We start from the raw sequence: 13,511 nt of genomic DNA, 5'->3' as shown, positions 1-13,511 counted from the left end.
GTGGCGGTTCGAAGGGGAGGCCACTCTTGCAGATTTGATGCAAAGCAAAGAGGTTCCCTACAATGTTGGTACTTTCCCTCATTAGCCTTAGGGATATTCTATTATTTGTATGAATCACATAAGATTTGAGGTTTCTTTGTTGATTGGTAGTTTCCACTGAAATAACCCAACATTGAAAATTAATGATCACTTTATTTTGTATTTGGGCATAAACATTCATTCTCTGAGCTAGTAAAGTTAAGAAGAAGAAGTTAGAAAAAAATTTCTTGTTCAAACATAAATATACAATCACGGAAACTTTCCATGTATATTATCTATTGTAGCTGCTGATTAGTGGTTCCGGAGTGGGAAAATAAAAACTAGAAGGTAATGGGGGGCTTTTTCTGAGTTGATTTGTTATTAGATTATTGCTTCAAACTTGTAGTAAACTAGTTTTTTAATGTACTGAATTTTGATCAATAAAACAAAAATATTTCCCAGGTGGAGACAATGATTCTTGGAGAAGTTCAAAACTTGCCTAAGGGATTGGAAAGGGAAAACAAGATCATTCAAACAATCTTGAGACAACTGTTGTTTGCATTGGATGGTCTTCACTCCACAGGGATTGTGCATAGGGATATTAAGCCGCAAAATGTTATATTCTCTGAAGGTAAGGAGTCTCAATGTCTTTTTGTGTTTGTAAAATGAAAGTTGGCTTAGCTTAGTTGTTTTTTCCAGATATCTTGAGCTCCTGTTTCCATTTAACATGAATAGGTTCCCGTACATTCAAGATCATTGATCTTGGTGCTGCCGCGGATTTGAGAGTCGGAATCAATTATATTCCAAAGGAGTTTCTTCTGGATCCTAGGTATCTTCTTTTCCACCATCTGACAAAGGCTCATGTTATCCATTCATGCTGTATTTACAATTGGTTACATACAACTACAAACTTTAACCACTAAATCATGATCTGAACTATTACTTATTCTGGTATGGTCATTCTAGAGCTTCTTTGTGTTCCTCCTTGGGTTCAGGTTGTGGCCTGTTATGTCCAAATTCATTTGGTTCAACATAATGAAACTTGGATAGATACCTCTAGTTTGTCAACATGTTTTAGTACTCTAGAAACATGTAGGGCCCGTTTGATTCACGCCTTTGAAACCATGATTATGATTCTGCTACAGTACTTTTCTCTCACAAAAAATTTGAATAACAAAGTTCCCACAAATGGGTTCTCTCATAAAATTTGAATTCAAAATCAAAATAACTAATTTAAATGCTTGAACCAAAAGGGCCGGTAATATTTGCCTAGAGAATCAAAAGGAAATAGGAAGGTCATATTTTGGTTTACATTATCATCTTTTGACATTTGTATGAAGAACACAATTCAGTTTTACTTCTAAAACAATAAAAGAATGAAAACAGAAGCATGCATGACTAAGTGGCATCCAAAAACATTTGTAAAGCTTACTATCATTTGGTTTCTATCCAGAAAATAAAAAAAACAAGAAGAAGAAGAAGAATCGAACCATATTGTAGTTTTGCGGATCCTAAGTGCAGCACTACTTAGAAATGATGATATATTGTCAAATCCAGATGAGAAGATTGAGAGGAAATAAAAGAAGATAATTCTTTTTCTATTGAGCTAGTTAAGAATCTGGAGAGAGAGAGAGAGCTTTGGCTAGTGGATATGATTACTACCAAAAAAAAAAGGTGCAACCATGGTATTTTGAATATAAAGTCTAAAGAGAATTTGACTTGAGGAAAGCTTAGTTCTTCTCCTGTTTACCATTCTTTTGTGTGATATGTGGGACCACAAACATCATTATTCCAAAAGTTTGTGGAATTCTTCTTCATGGAAGCCAAGTTGACACCTTTTTGACATCTTCAGTGCCTTTTTGAGCAGTACATTGAATCTTGGGTGTCAAGTAAGTATGTAAACTTTAAGACTCTTTTTGAGTCTTAAAAGTTTGGCTAGTGGGTTTCCAGTTCTCATGGCCCCTGATATGCCACATTTGTTGAGCAAGTCCTGTTCTGCACACAAGGATTCCTTTCGCAATTAGATATGATGAGTCTCTTTTCATCAAGATTGAGGTCTTCTGACCCTTCTTCTCTTTACAGGTATGCTGCACCAGAGCAATACATCATGAGCACACAAACTCCATCCGCACCGTCAGCTCCGGTCGCAACCGCACTTTCCCCTGTCCTATGGCAGGTCAAAATTATGAACCATCCTCAGAATTTTTTTATTTTATTTTAAAAATATACATTTATTTTGATTCGGAAAATTGAGTTCCTTTCATAAATTTTACAATGCTTTCTTAAACAGATGAACTTGCCAGATAGATTTGATATCTACAGTACTGGTCTCATATTCCTCCAAATGGTGAGTAATAAATATTGCTTAGTAGATGTCTTTACATTAGTACTACACTGTTTGATTAATTACTAATCGTCAAAGGAAGTATATTTTTTGTTCTTTCTACTATCAAACATCTGGAATATAAATTAAATCAAACATCTGAAACCTAATCTGTTAAATCTTGGTTTAAATATATGTGCACGTGCATGTGACTAAACGTACATAGTGTAAAAGGCGGATCCCAGTGCCAAAGAGGCTCCCGTACTATGACAGGCTCGGGAAAAAGCTCAATCTCATATGTACGCGGCCTTACCCCCGAAGGAGAGGCCGTTTCCGGGATTCGAACCCTGGATCCCGGGTGCAAACGCAAGCGCTCCCACCACGGTGCTAAGGCCCGCCTTCTAAGCGTACATAGTGTACATCTGCTAAAACAAACACACTAGCCATACTGGATTTTGCATGGCTCTAGGCCTAAACAGTCTTTCTTCTCCTCCCTATAGGCATTTCCAGGGCTAAGAACAGACAGTGGTCTAATACAATTCAACCGTCAGCTGAAGAGGTGCAACTACGACTTGGTTGCGTGGCGGAAGGGCGTGGAGCCACGTGCAGCCCCGGACCTCAGGAGAGGCTTTGAGCTTCTGAACTTGGACGGTGGGATTGGATGGGAACTTCTCACGTCGATGGTTCGATACAAGGCAAGGCAAAGGATAAGTGCAAAGGGGGCTTTGGCCCATCCTTACTTTGACAGAGAAGGTCTTTTGGACCTCTCTTTCATGCAGAACCTGAGGCTGCAACTCTTCAGAGCTACACAACAGGACTATAGTGAAGCTGCCAAGTGGGTTATAAGGCTAATGGCAAAATCAGGAACTCAGCAGGATGGTGGCTTCACAGAAGCTCAGTTACAAGAGCTCAGAGCTGTATGTATCTAAAGCTATGTACACACACACACACACACACACACACACTCATAAGTAATCTTTCTTTAGGAAGGTATTGTGACTGTCAAAATACTCTGAGACAAAAGGTCAAGAAGAGTAAGCTGTGCAGTCCCATATCGTTTAGAAAAAGTTAAAAAGCAATAGTTTATAAGTAAGAACACCATCTTCTATGGTATGAGGCCTTTTAAAGTAAAACCTTGAAGTAAAACTGTGCGGATATAAGTCTAAAACGGACAATATCTATGTGAGTTGTTATAGATATATTATCATCATGTCATGTGTGAAAAAATGGTTTACTCATATCCTAATTGTGTTTCTCTTGTTGTTTACATTGTTAAAAGGAAATGGAGCCAAAGAAGAAGTCAAGCGCACAAAGGAATGTTCTTGCTTCAGTTCTTAAACTTCAGAGAAAGATAGTAAAAACACTTAACGAGAGTGTGGATGAACTTAACAGGAGAAGGAAGAGCCTGTGGTGGAGCAGATGGATCCCAAGAGAGGAATGAAGTTGGTAAAAGTACATATTTTTTATTTTATTTTATTTTTCTGTAAATTTTTGTGTAGCAATCTTAACTGATCACGGACCATCTTTGATAACAAATCTCTATGATACTTAATTAGATGAAAGAAATTAGCTGGAATCTGATATAAACATACCTGGAATCTCTTGAACAGACGTGTAAATTTCTTCCATGGACTATAAAATAATAATATAATATTATAGTACAGTATTTAATGAACTGAGCTATAAGCAGTCTTAAGTTTTCTTTATATAAAACTGTATTGATTCAGGAGCTTATTTAAAATAAAACTGTCACTCTTTTTCTTTTCTATTTTTTTTCTTGGCTCAGACTTGGCACTTTCCTTGATGCTGCTTTAGTCAGCTTTACCGAATAACTTGCTTAAGTTAACTCTTAGTTTGCGCTCTCTTCTGGCTTGAATGTGAAAATTAGTTTTTTTTTTTTTTTTTAGGGGAAAAAAGATCAAATTAAGTTTTATTGTGCTTTTCTTATATATATATATATATCTATATATAGTCGACCAATTTTTACTTTCGTTGGAACAAGGCAGTTCATCCCCCACTTTTTTTCTCGCTGCCAAAATTTCTTCAATGCATTACCAAGTCATCTTTCATTTTCGTTTTCTCTGTTACTCTAGATTTATTTCTTGTAGAGAAATTTATGCCATGAATTTGCAACCATATATTTTAGAAACTTCTACTTTTTGAATATGTTATGTTACGCAACTCTTAAATATTCTCAAGATAGAACACTCCTACATGCAATGTGGTCCAATTTTTTCCTTCTTTTTTTTTTCTCAAGAAATCTCTCAAGGCTACCAACATCGTACCTCAAGCACTACTTGCATTTTGTGACATCAATCTTTTTCCCTCTTTTATTCAAAAAATAATAATTGTAATCCTTTTACTAAACAATCTAGAATTTAAGTGAACAATATATATATATATATATACTGGCTAGCTATTGTCACAAAATCATGAACTCAAATTCCAACAATTTGATCACTACCTTGCACATTGGTTAAGGCTCAAGACATAAAAATCTGTCCCCATATTATGACCAGCAATGGCCTTGCTGGCTTTGTAATTTGTATGCATACTGAACGAGCATACAAACACCATTATTTTCATATATATACAGATACATATATCTTTGCTAAAAAGCTGTAATTAACACATGATCATCATAATTCATAAACACGGTTTATTGAAAGCTTAATTATAAGCTTGCTGTCAAACAAAGCCTACAAATATAAATATATATATATATATGATCCTGACAGTACAAGCTAGTAAGAAATTAGACAACTGTAATTGCTAACCAAAATCGTACTATACCATTACCAACTGGTTTTCCACATGTTGAAGTCCAAACACACACACACATATATATTTACGTATGTATGTGTTTGTATATATGTGCTAAGTTATGGCCATTTGAATGTGATGGGAAAGTGGTGGAAAGAGGCAAAACATGTGGGGGATATAATACAAAGTTCCTTAATAAGAAAGCACCATGAACAAGCGTGGTTATGGGGTATCTAATAAACTATATATGGGATTCAAAGGCTTAGAGATAAGATAAAAATATATAGATATATATGTTGAGTCTTTCACAGGCAACGGCATTGTAAATCACAAGAACTTCACGTGCAACTCTGACGTTTCTTTCTCGTTCAGTATTACTACAACAACTACTAATGCTTTTTTCTTTCTTTCCTTTTTTTTTTTCTTTTTTAAAAACGTATAAAACAGTACAACAAAGCACATCATGAGACACATGAGCTACGAAACTAAACCTGGGAAGAAAGTTAAAAAGACTTTGATTACAGTGCTTTTTCAGACATTAAAATTATCACTCATTGTCAATATATATAGTTTTCCTCCATTTGAATTCCCAAAGCCTTGGGTGTCTTGTACTCCACCATGAGAATATGCTTTTGAAATGCATGACTTTCCTTAAAAAAAAAAAAAAAAAAAGGAGGCTCTTCTAGGCATGCCCTAGAGTGCATTGTGACATACAGGAAATTAGTAGAACAAAACAAGTCCTAATTTGATATCTAAAAGTGTTTGTTTTTTTTTTTTTTCCCTTCAAAAAAGTTACAAAAATAGGAGGTGGCATACTCAAACAATTTTGTGGTAACAATGGGTTCTCTTGCGACATATGAATCCATCACGAAGTAAATTGTCCTCTACCCCATCTAATACGGTGGAACTAACTCAAACGTTAAATTAGTAACTTTGTCGAGAAAAATGAGCAGCCTTATCATCCTGTAATTAAACTTGATCATCTAGTATATATAGTCAAGCCAATATTATTTCCAAGACAAAAACTGAACATATACATATACAATCAGGGACGTAGCTAAACTTTTAATCTAGCGGGTTCACAAATAAACATAAAGTTTATAAACTAACAATATAAAATAAAGTAACTTTTCTAGTAAGTTTTCGTAATATAATTTTATTAAGAAAGGTTCACATTGCAAGTGTTATCGACGAGTTCTCATCTTTTGGTGTTGCTGCATAATAACTTCATAATCGATGCTATTAAAAATATCCTTCTCAAGTGATGAAATAAAAGAAAAAGGATGATAGAATTTTAGGTTTATTTTGGATGGGGAATAGAATTTTTGTAGACTTGTATTATGCAATAGGGAATAAGGAAAAAAAAAAAAAAAAAAAAAATGAATTCGTAAAGATTCAACAAAAGTTAAGTTACAAGGATTTTTTAATATTATATTTTGTATTTAACTATTCGGTTATAATTTCCGCCATGTAAATTAGGAACCAAGTAATCAAATAGTTGTCAATTAAAGTTAAAGCTCAACGGAGTAATAAAAAAATGCCCAAAAATAAAAGACTATCAGGGGGAAAGATAGCTGCAAGTATGGGCACAAACACCGCAACAAAGTTCCAATCGTAGAAAGTTGCAGAAGAGTCGTGTATACAATTGTTTCAATCATAGAAAGTTGCAGAGGAGTCGTGTATACAATATTCATGCGAGCATATTTTATATGGATGAAGAGAAGACTAAATCATCTTTCCATGTATGATCTTCAGAAATACATACATGTTCTTTCTTAATTAGGAAATGGAAGAGGCAAAGATATCAATGGAAAGCTCCTTAACCGATACTGACAACCTATAGATCTGCTCAATGTAGAATAGAAAAATCAGTTTTTTTTTTTCATCATCAGAAATGAGGGTAAATGGAAGTTGGTGTCCTGAAAAAGATTATGAAAATGGGGAGGAGCACGAGACTAAGCAACTGGGTTTGCGTTGCTTTTCTTTTGGTCAAGCATCTCATAAAATTAGTTTAATCAATCACACTTAATCGGCTTTTGTGCCTGCTCTTAACCGGTAATTATTAATATAGGACCCGTTTAGTTCGTTGATTCGAGTTTTAATTCGAGTTAAAATGTAACTTTATATAAGAATTTTTACTGTAGTAAAAAAATTAAATGTGATTGTTTATGAGAACTTTTTACTGTAGAAAAACTCGAATTCTAAACTTAAATAAGCGAAATAAATGGATCCATCAATAAATATGGAATCTTGTTCATCATTTTATATGTAACCTTGAAACTTTAGAGGAAATTTGTCAAAGTAATTTCTAGTGTTTTTAAATTAATTTTGGAAGATTTGAACATCTTTGATCTCACCATAATTTCTATTTTCCAAAATGGTTTCAAGTTTTCAAACATTTCAAAATAATTTTTTTTTTCCTTTATAATTTTTTTTGTTCTTTTATATTAATTCTTTTTGAGACAACTCTCTGTCACATATTCCAGCAAGAATTCAGTACTTTAATTCAAATTTTCAAGCAAATCTCAACAAGTACTACATATACGTCACTGTTGGAGATCTTACTCTATCTTGTCTCTTAGCCAATTCCACAATACGTACATGTTATGATTCAGGAAAAATATTCAAGTACTATACAGTGATTTCTCAATAACCAAGTGAAAAAAGCTAAAAGATATATATTTTCTTTGTTTTTTTTTCCCCTGTAATTTTCTGTGGACAGTGTGAATTCTTCAAAGACATTAACGAAACATACAACCGAAATTACGTAAGATCAAATTTATTATTAAACTCAAACGTTGCTCTCACAACACAAACTATGTTTTTCCACACACCAAATAAAGGCAATAATTTCCGGGCCATGACATATGTCAATAAGTTTTAACAATTAATTACCCACACTCAACACCCAAATTTCTCCATCAAAACCTCTTATAACCAATTTATTTATAAAAAAAAATCAACATCAAATGACATAGACCCTTGTCCCCACAAATATTTCTGATTAACATTAAGAGTCAAAAAAGATGATAAGATGAACTCATTATATGCTTTAAACTTGCTAAAGATTGTTAACTAATATGCATGCTCATGTAGGATTCGACTCAACTCGCCTGACTATATATATATTGCATTTGTAGGTGGATCCAACAAAAATCAAAGGAAACCAACAAAGAAAAGCACTTAAAAAAAAAGATGAGATTTTTTTTTTTGGCCCATCCATCAAACATTACACTTAAATACAAGGTTTTTCTCTTTATGGTATACTATACACAAAATCATCGCCTATTTTGCTAATTATAAACCATACACTTGTTTATGTATCTTTTTCATTTCTTTGGCTGAACAAGAAAATTTTGTGTCTTTGCCTGCCTTAATATATTATTATTAAAAGTAATGGCCGACCCATTTTGGCGGTGGGTAATTCCTACATGAAGATATAGGATAAATTTCTTTTTTTTTTTTTTTTTCTTTTTTTTTTTATCAATATATATATATATATATATTTTTAAAATCTTATTTGTTGGAGTATGGATTCTCCAAGTGGGAAGTGGGCCCAAATGGGGTTTTGTCTGGTGGGTTTGGGGGCACTGCACGCCCTTCCATGCCCCATCGTTGGCTCTTTACTAGACCAGTCTTTGCCAGGACCACACTCCTCAACCCTCTATATAAACCAAACCCCAACTTCCCAAATTCTCAAACCCAAACTCATCATATTAATTACAAGTACTTTCTTCCTCAAAAGCTCAAATATCACTCACAAAGTTTACCAAAAAAAAAAAGAGAGAGAGAAGAAAAGTACTAATAGTTGTGAAAAAGAGTCATGAAGATGAGCAGTTCAGCCACTATGGGAGGATCCAAGAGAAGGCTTTCATCATCAAGTAGAGGACTTGGAGGAGTCCTTAGAGAGCAAAGAGCAAGGCTTTACATTATAAGGAGGTGTGTGGTCATGCTTCTTTGTTGGCATGATTAAAACCAAGTCCTCCTTCAAAAATTAGAAAAATATTCCAAGGAAAAAGGGCAAGGAGGATTATGTTTTTTTTTTTTTTTTTAGTTTTCTTTTTTGGGGTAAATTGTAAATAGAAGTTTGGCGGATATTATGGGAGAGAGTTCAAACAAAATTTTTGTACGGGATCGGCTGCTAGATGTACATCACCTGATAGCATGAATTAAAATCTCCATATTATATTATTCTTGAGCTACAATATTTATGTTTAGTTGATGTTTCTTATTCTTTTTTGTATATACATGTTTGCTTGTTCTTTCTTCTTTTCACACAAAATCTGATTTTTTATACTGAGTCACTATATGATCAATGTTTCAGTGATCAAAATAAAATGAGTATGTTCAAGGGAAACTGAGTTTCAACCATGGAGATTTCATGGTCTTTTTGTTTAATTTTTCTAATTAATTATCTACAATTCCTTGGTTTGAAAGTGTGGAGATTATGAGGAATTAGCCATCAATTGTTATAGATTTAAAGCCTGACTCTCAAGGTCAAAGCACCATATCCTTGGTTTAGTGTGTGTGTGTGTGTGTATTTTCTCTTTCCCATGTATTCTACTTAGACGAATCTTCTCACCATGTTTTGGGTTTAAAAAAAAAAAAAGAGAAGATCCATTGAGTGGAGAGAAAGAGAGGAACAAAATCCTCCTCATCAACAACAATGATTTTCCTTTTTACCAAACTGGCAGAAACAAGGCAAAAAGGTTAGGGAGATATTCATGTAATTATTTGTTTAACAAGGCAAATTAACTACCAAATTAAAGTCCTTTTATGTTTCTCCAAGATCTTTATTATTTTACAAGTTTAATCAAGACACATTTAGGGTCCGTTTAATTCGTTAATTCGAGTTTTTAATTCGAGTTGAGATATGATTTTCTGTTATAGTTTTTTACTGTAACAAAAAAGTTAGATGCAACTGTTTCTAAGAATTTTTTATTATAGTAAAACTTGAACTCTAAATTTGAATCGGTAAAATAAATTGAACTTTAATATGAGATTTCTTCTTTTTTTCCCTTTGGCTTTGAAGTAGATTGATGATTTCTAAAAGGGCAACTTAAAACCTGAATAAACAATGATTAATAAATATACGAAATCCTTGCACGGGGGGTTGAAAAAGTGCAAAATTTCAAAGTAGACATCTTTTTCAAAGTATTATATTACACTACACAACACAAGTTCTTGCAATTGGCAGCCAAGGATTCACTCAATGCCTTAAAATGTCCATATTATTTCTGTCTTTAAAGTATAATGATAATTAAGTTTTTTATTTTTTTATTTTATTTTATTTGTTAAGGGACAGGTCAAAGTTCAAGCCTAACCTTAAGAGGTACTTGCCAATAATAATTAAGTTGTATGATATAAGCTTATAATGAAAGTTCAAAAGAAAGAGATGATAGATTAAAGGTAAGGGCTCTAGGCCTTCCATAATTGGGGCAATCATGTATGACTAGCCTACAAATAGAGGACAGCTTAGGGGACTAATGGACCCTAAGCATCCATAATTGGTGCAATCATGTAGGACCCTTTATCATTTGAAGTGAAGATAAGATGGTTTCACTTTAACAAAAATCAAACTGTTAAAACCTGATCCTTAAAAAAAAAAAAAAAAAAAAAAAAAAAAAAAAAAAAAAAAAAAAAAAGTCTTTGGTGGGCAATGTCCAAAAAGTGCCAAGACACAAAATGCATTGTGACTACCACTTTGACTAGGTCTTTTAGGTGCGGTTTGTGAGGGAAAATTTGTTTCTAAAAACAAAAATCCTCAATATTAATAATATTCCCTTTCTATTGCTATCAATCCGTGTTGTGCCAAGTTTAAAGTTGTGAGAAACAGGTGTTTGGTTGGCCCCTCAGTATCTTATTTATCTTGGATTTGATTTTCTTGTCCCAAACCAAACAACATTAGGCTCATTTTATCTTAATATAATTTTAGGGCCTTGTCTTTAGCATGGGCATCACAAGTGAGCATCTAAACACACCCTTAGAGATGAGTATAATATTGCGAAACATCGTTAGTATCATTATTTTTAATAATATTAAAAGAATATTTTTATTTTTAAAGAAACTTTTTTAATACCTTGAAACTAATTTTTAAGACGTATAGTATTCAAAATGTCATTTTCATTAATTATATAGAAACTAACGACTTTAAAAATATTTTTTAAAAAATTTTTAATTTTTAAATGTTTTAAATTATTTTCATAATTTTTTTAAAAAATATTAATTTGTCATTAATTAGTGGGAGGGTAGAATAGACACTTTAGATTATCTCAAAGTACTGAAATAATTTTTGTTAAAAGTGAATATACTGTTTTAATACTGTAAAAACTATAAAATTTTAACCAGATGGTACTAAAATATTTTTTTTTTAGAGAGAGATGCATGTATGGTCAAAACTCTCTCTTGGGTTGAAACACTGAAATGCGACATATAAATATAATATAATGTATTATTTATTGCCTTCCAACCCACATTCACGTTGCCACGTGTGCAGCAGAGATGACTGCCCTATACGGCACAGTACTATTCCCATATGTCTGTTGTAGGGGAAAAAAAGGCAGCTTGAACTACTTTGCAATGCAAACAGAGGTGAAAGTAGTAACCATAAAAAATAAATAAACAAACCAGAGTATTTTGTATATTTGCCCCTCAACTTGTAGCGGTTTAGCAACTTATCCTGTAAATTTTTAATTTTATTAAGACCTGTTTATTATGCTGATTTAAGTTTTTAATTCGAGTTAAGATGTGACTTTATATGAGAACTTTTTACTGTAGCAAAAAAGTTAGATGTAACTATTGCTGAAAACTTTTTACTGTAATAAAACTCGAATCGGTCAAATGAATGAGGTCTTAATTTGTCTCTCTAAGTTGGAAAACAGTTACAATATGTCTCATCTTATCAATTTTACTCTTGGATTGAGAGTTGAAAATTTTATTGTGTTACAATATAAATTGAGATGTTGAGATTTTTTATCAAACATCATTTTTCGTCATTAATTTAACACAATCTCTCATCAAACACTACAACAAAAAGGGTTATTAACGACGACATTATTAGCGACGACATTTATCGTTGCTAAAATCACAGTATTAGCGACGATATGTCGTTGCTAAAAAGAATACAAAATTTTTGAACGACTTGTCATCGCATTCACTATTTGCGACGACATGTCGTTGCACAAAATTTCACTATTTGTGACGACATATCGTCGCAAAAATTTGACATATTATTCACGACGACATGTCATCGCTAATAGCCATTAGCGCCAAAACTAATCTGCCGCCAACAATTTTGGCGCCAATTTGTCCATTATTTGCGACAACATGTCGTCGCAAATATTGATTGTTACAGCTGGCGGTGACGTGGCAAAAAAAAAGGTAAAAAATTTGGTGGTTTTCCACGAATAGGTTCTAGATATTTCTTTATTTTTTGCGATGACACATTGAAAAGTCGTCGCAAAAAATTGTTCCAGAAAATTCTTTTCAGAACGACTGTTTTTGCGATAACAAGTGACGTCACAAAAAAGGGTTCAAAAAAATTCTATCAATGACGACTATTTTTTGCGACGACTTGTTTAATAATGTCGTCGCAAATAACTGCAAATTTAAATTTCACAAAAAAAAATTTCTATCAATGACATTTATTTTGGTTGTGGTTTGTGGTTTTGTTTTGGATTTTGAATATAGTTTATGGTTTTAGATTTAGAATTGTGAATTGTAAATTAGAATTGAAATTGAAATTTGTGGTAATTAGATTGAAATTTGTATGAAATTTGTTTGATGATAATTATGTGATGATGATTAAAAGTTAGGCGACCTATGGAAATATTAAGAAGTTAAAAATAATGAATTATATATGTGATGATTAAAAAATTTAGATGGAAATTTTAATTAGTATTATATTATTAATTAAAATTTTAAAAATAAATATTATAAAATAGTTAATAGAATGTTAAAGACATATTACAATATAATGTATGTTAATTTTTATAAAATTTGATAAAACTTTAAAACAGGTAATCATGTATGGCCCAGTCGCTACTTGTGCTGGCTCTTCAGGGGGAGCGCAGCCTCCACCTGATCATTATAGGTTGCCATCACATTGTAAGTCTGGTATGTTAGAACATAATTATAAATTTGTTAAATTAATTACATCAGTATTATATGATCACTAAATATATTTCATTCTACAGCACGCGATGCCGCACCTCGACGAAGTCGTAAGTATACTCGTTATGTTTAATTATATATTTTTTATTTAAATCGCATTATGTATTTAATTATTTTTCTTATAATATTTATAGCATCGGATGGAGGGAGAAAGAGAAACGCAGATCCAGACACAGTCTACTACTTTTAGATCATCCGCGGCATGAGCAGTTAACGAGGAGGATATTATGGAGCA

General features: G+C 32.7%; 2 protein-coding genes across 2 annotated transcripts in view; both read left to right on the top strand.

Annotated features, from left to right (window-relative positions):
- The window catches only part of LOC21405752 (serine/threonine-protein kinase STN7, chloroplastic), a 5,679-nt gene extending 1,718 nt beyond the window's left edge, over positions 1-3,961 (top strand). The window contains exons 4-10 of the mRNA XM_024163647.1: positions 1-64; positions 481-649; positions 754-847; positions 2,101-2,194; positions 2,309-2,365; positions 2,842-3,258; positions 3,621-3,961. The exon at positions 1-64 is cut by the window's left edge and continues 5 nt beyond it. Coding sequence (XP_024019415.1) covers positions 1-64; positions 481-649; positions 754-847; positions 2,101-2,194; positions 2,309-2,365; positions 2,842-3,258; positions 3,621-3,782 — 1,057 coding nt within the window. The 3' untranslated portion in view covers positions 3,783-3,961. The remainder of the gene's footprint in view (positions 65-480; positions 650-753; positions 848-2,100; positions 2,195-2,308; positions 2,366-2,841; positions 3,259-3,620) is intronic.
- Positions 3,962-8,819: 4,858 nt separating this feature from the next.
- On the top strand, positions 8,820-9,240 carry LOC112091011. The gene has a single exon (XM_024163646.1). The coding sequence runs from the start codon at positions 8,928-8,930 to the stop codon at positions 9,075-9,077; it is 150 nt and encodes a 49-aa protein (XP_024019414.1). The 5' UTR covers positions 8,820-8,927; the 3' UTR covers positions 9,078-9,240.
- Positions 9,241-13,511: the final 4,271 nt, after the last annotated feature.

Source organism: Morus notabilis, unplaced genomic scaffold (assembly GCF_000414095.1).
Source record: "Morus notabilis unplaced genomic scaffold, ASM41409v2 Scaffold538, whole genome shotgun sequence".
NCBI classification, from domain to species: domain Eukaryota; kingdom Viridiplantae; phylum Streptophyta; class Magnoliopsida; order Rosales; family Moraceae; genus Morus; species Morus notabilis.
This window is presented reverse-complemented; position numbering and strand designations above follow the sequence as displayed.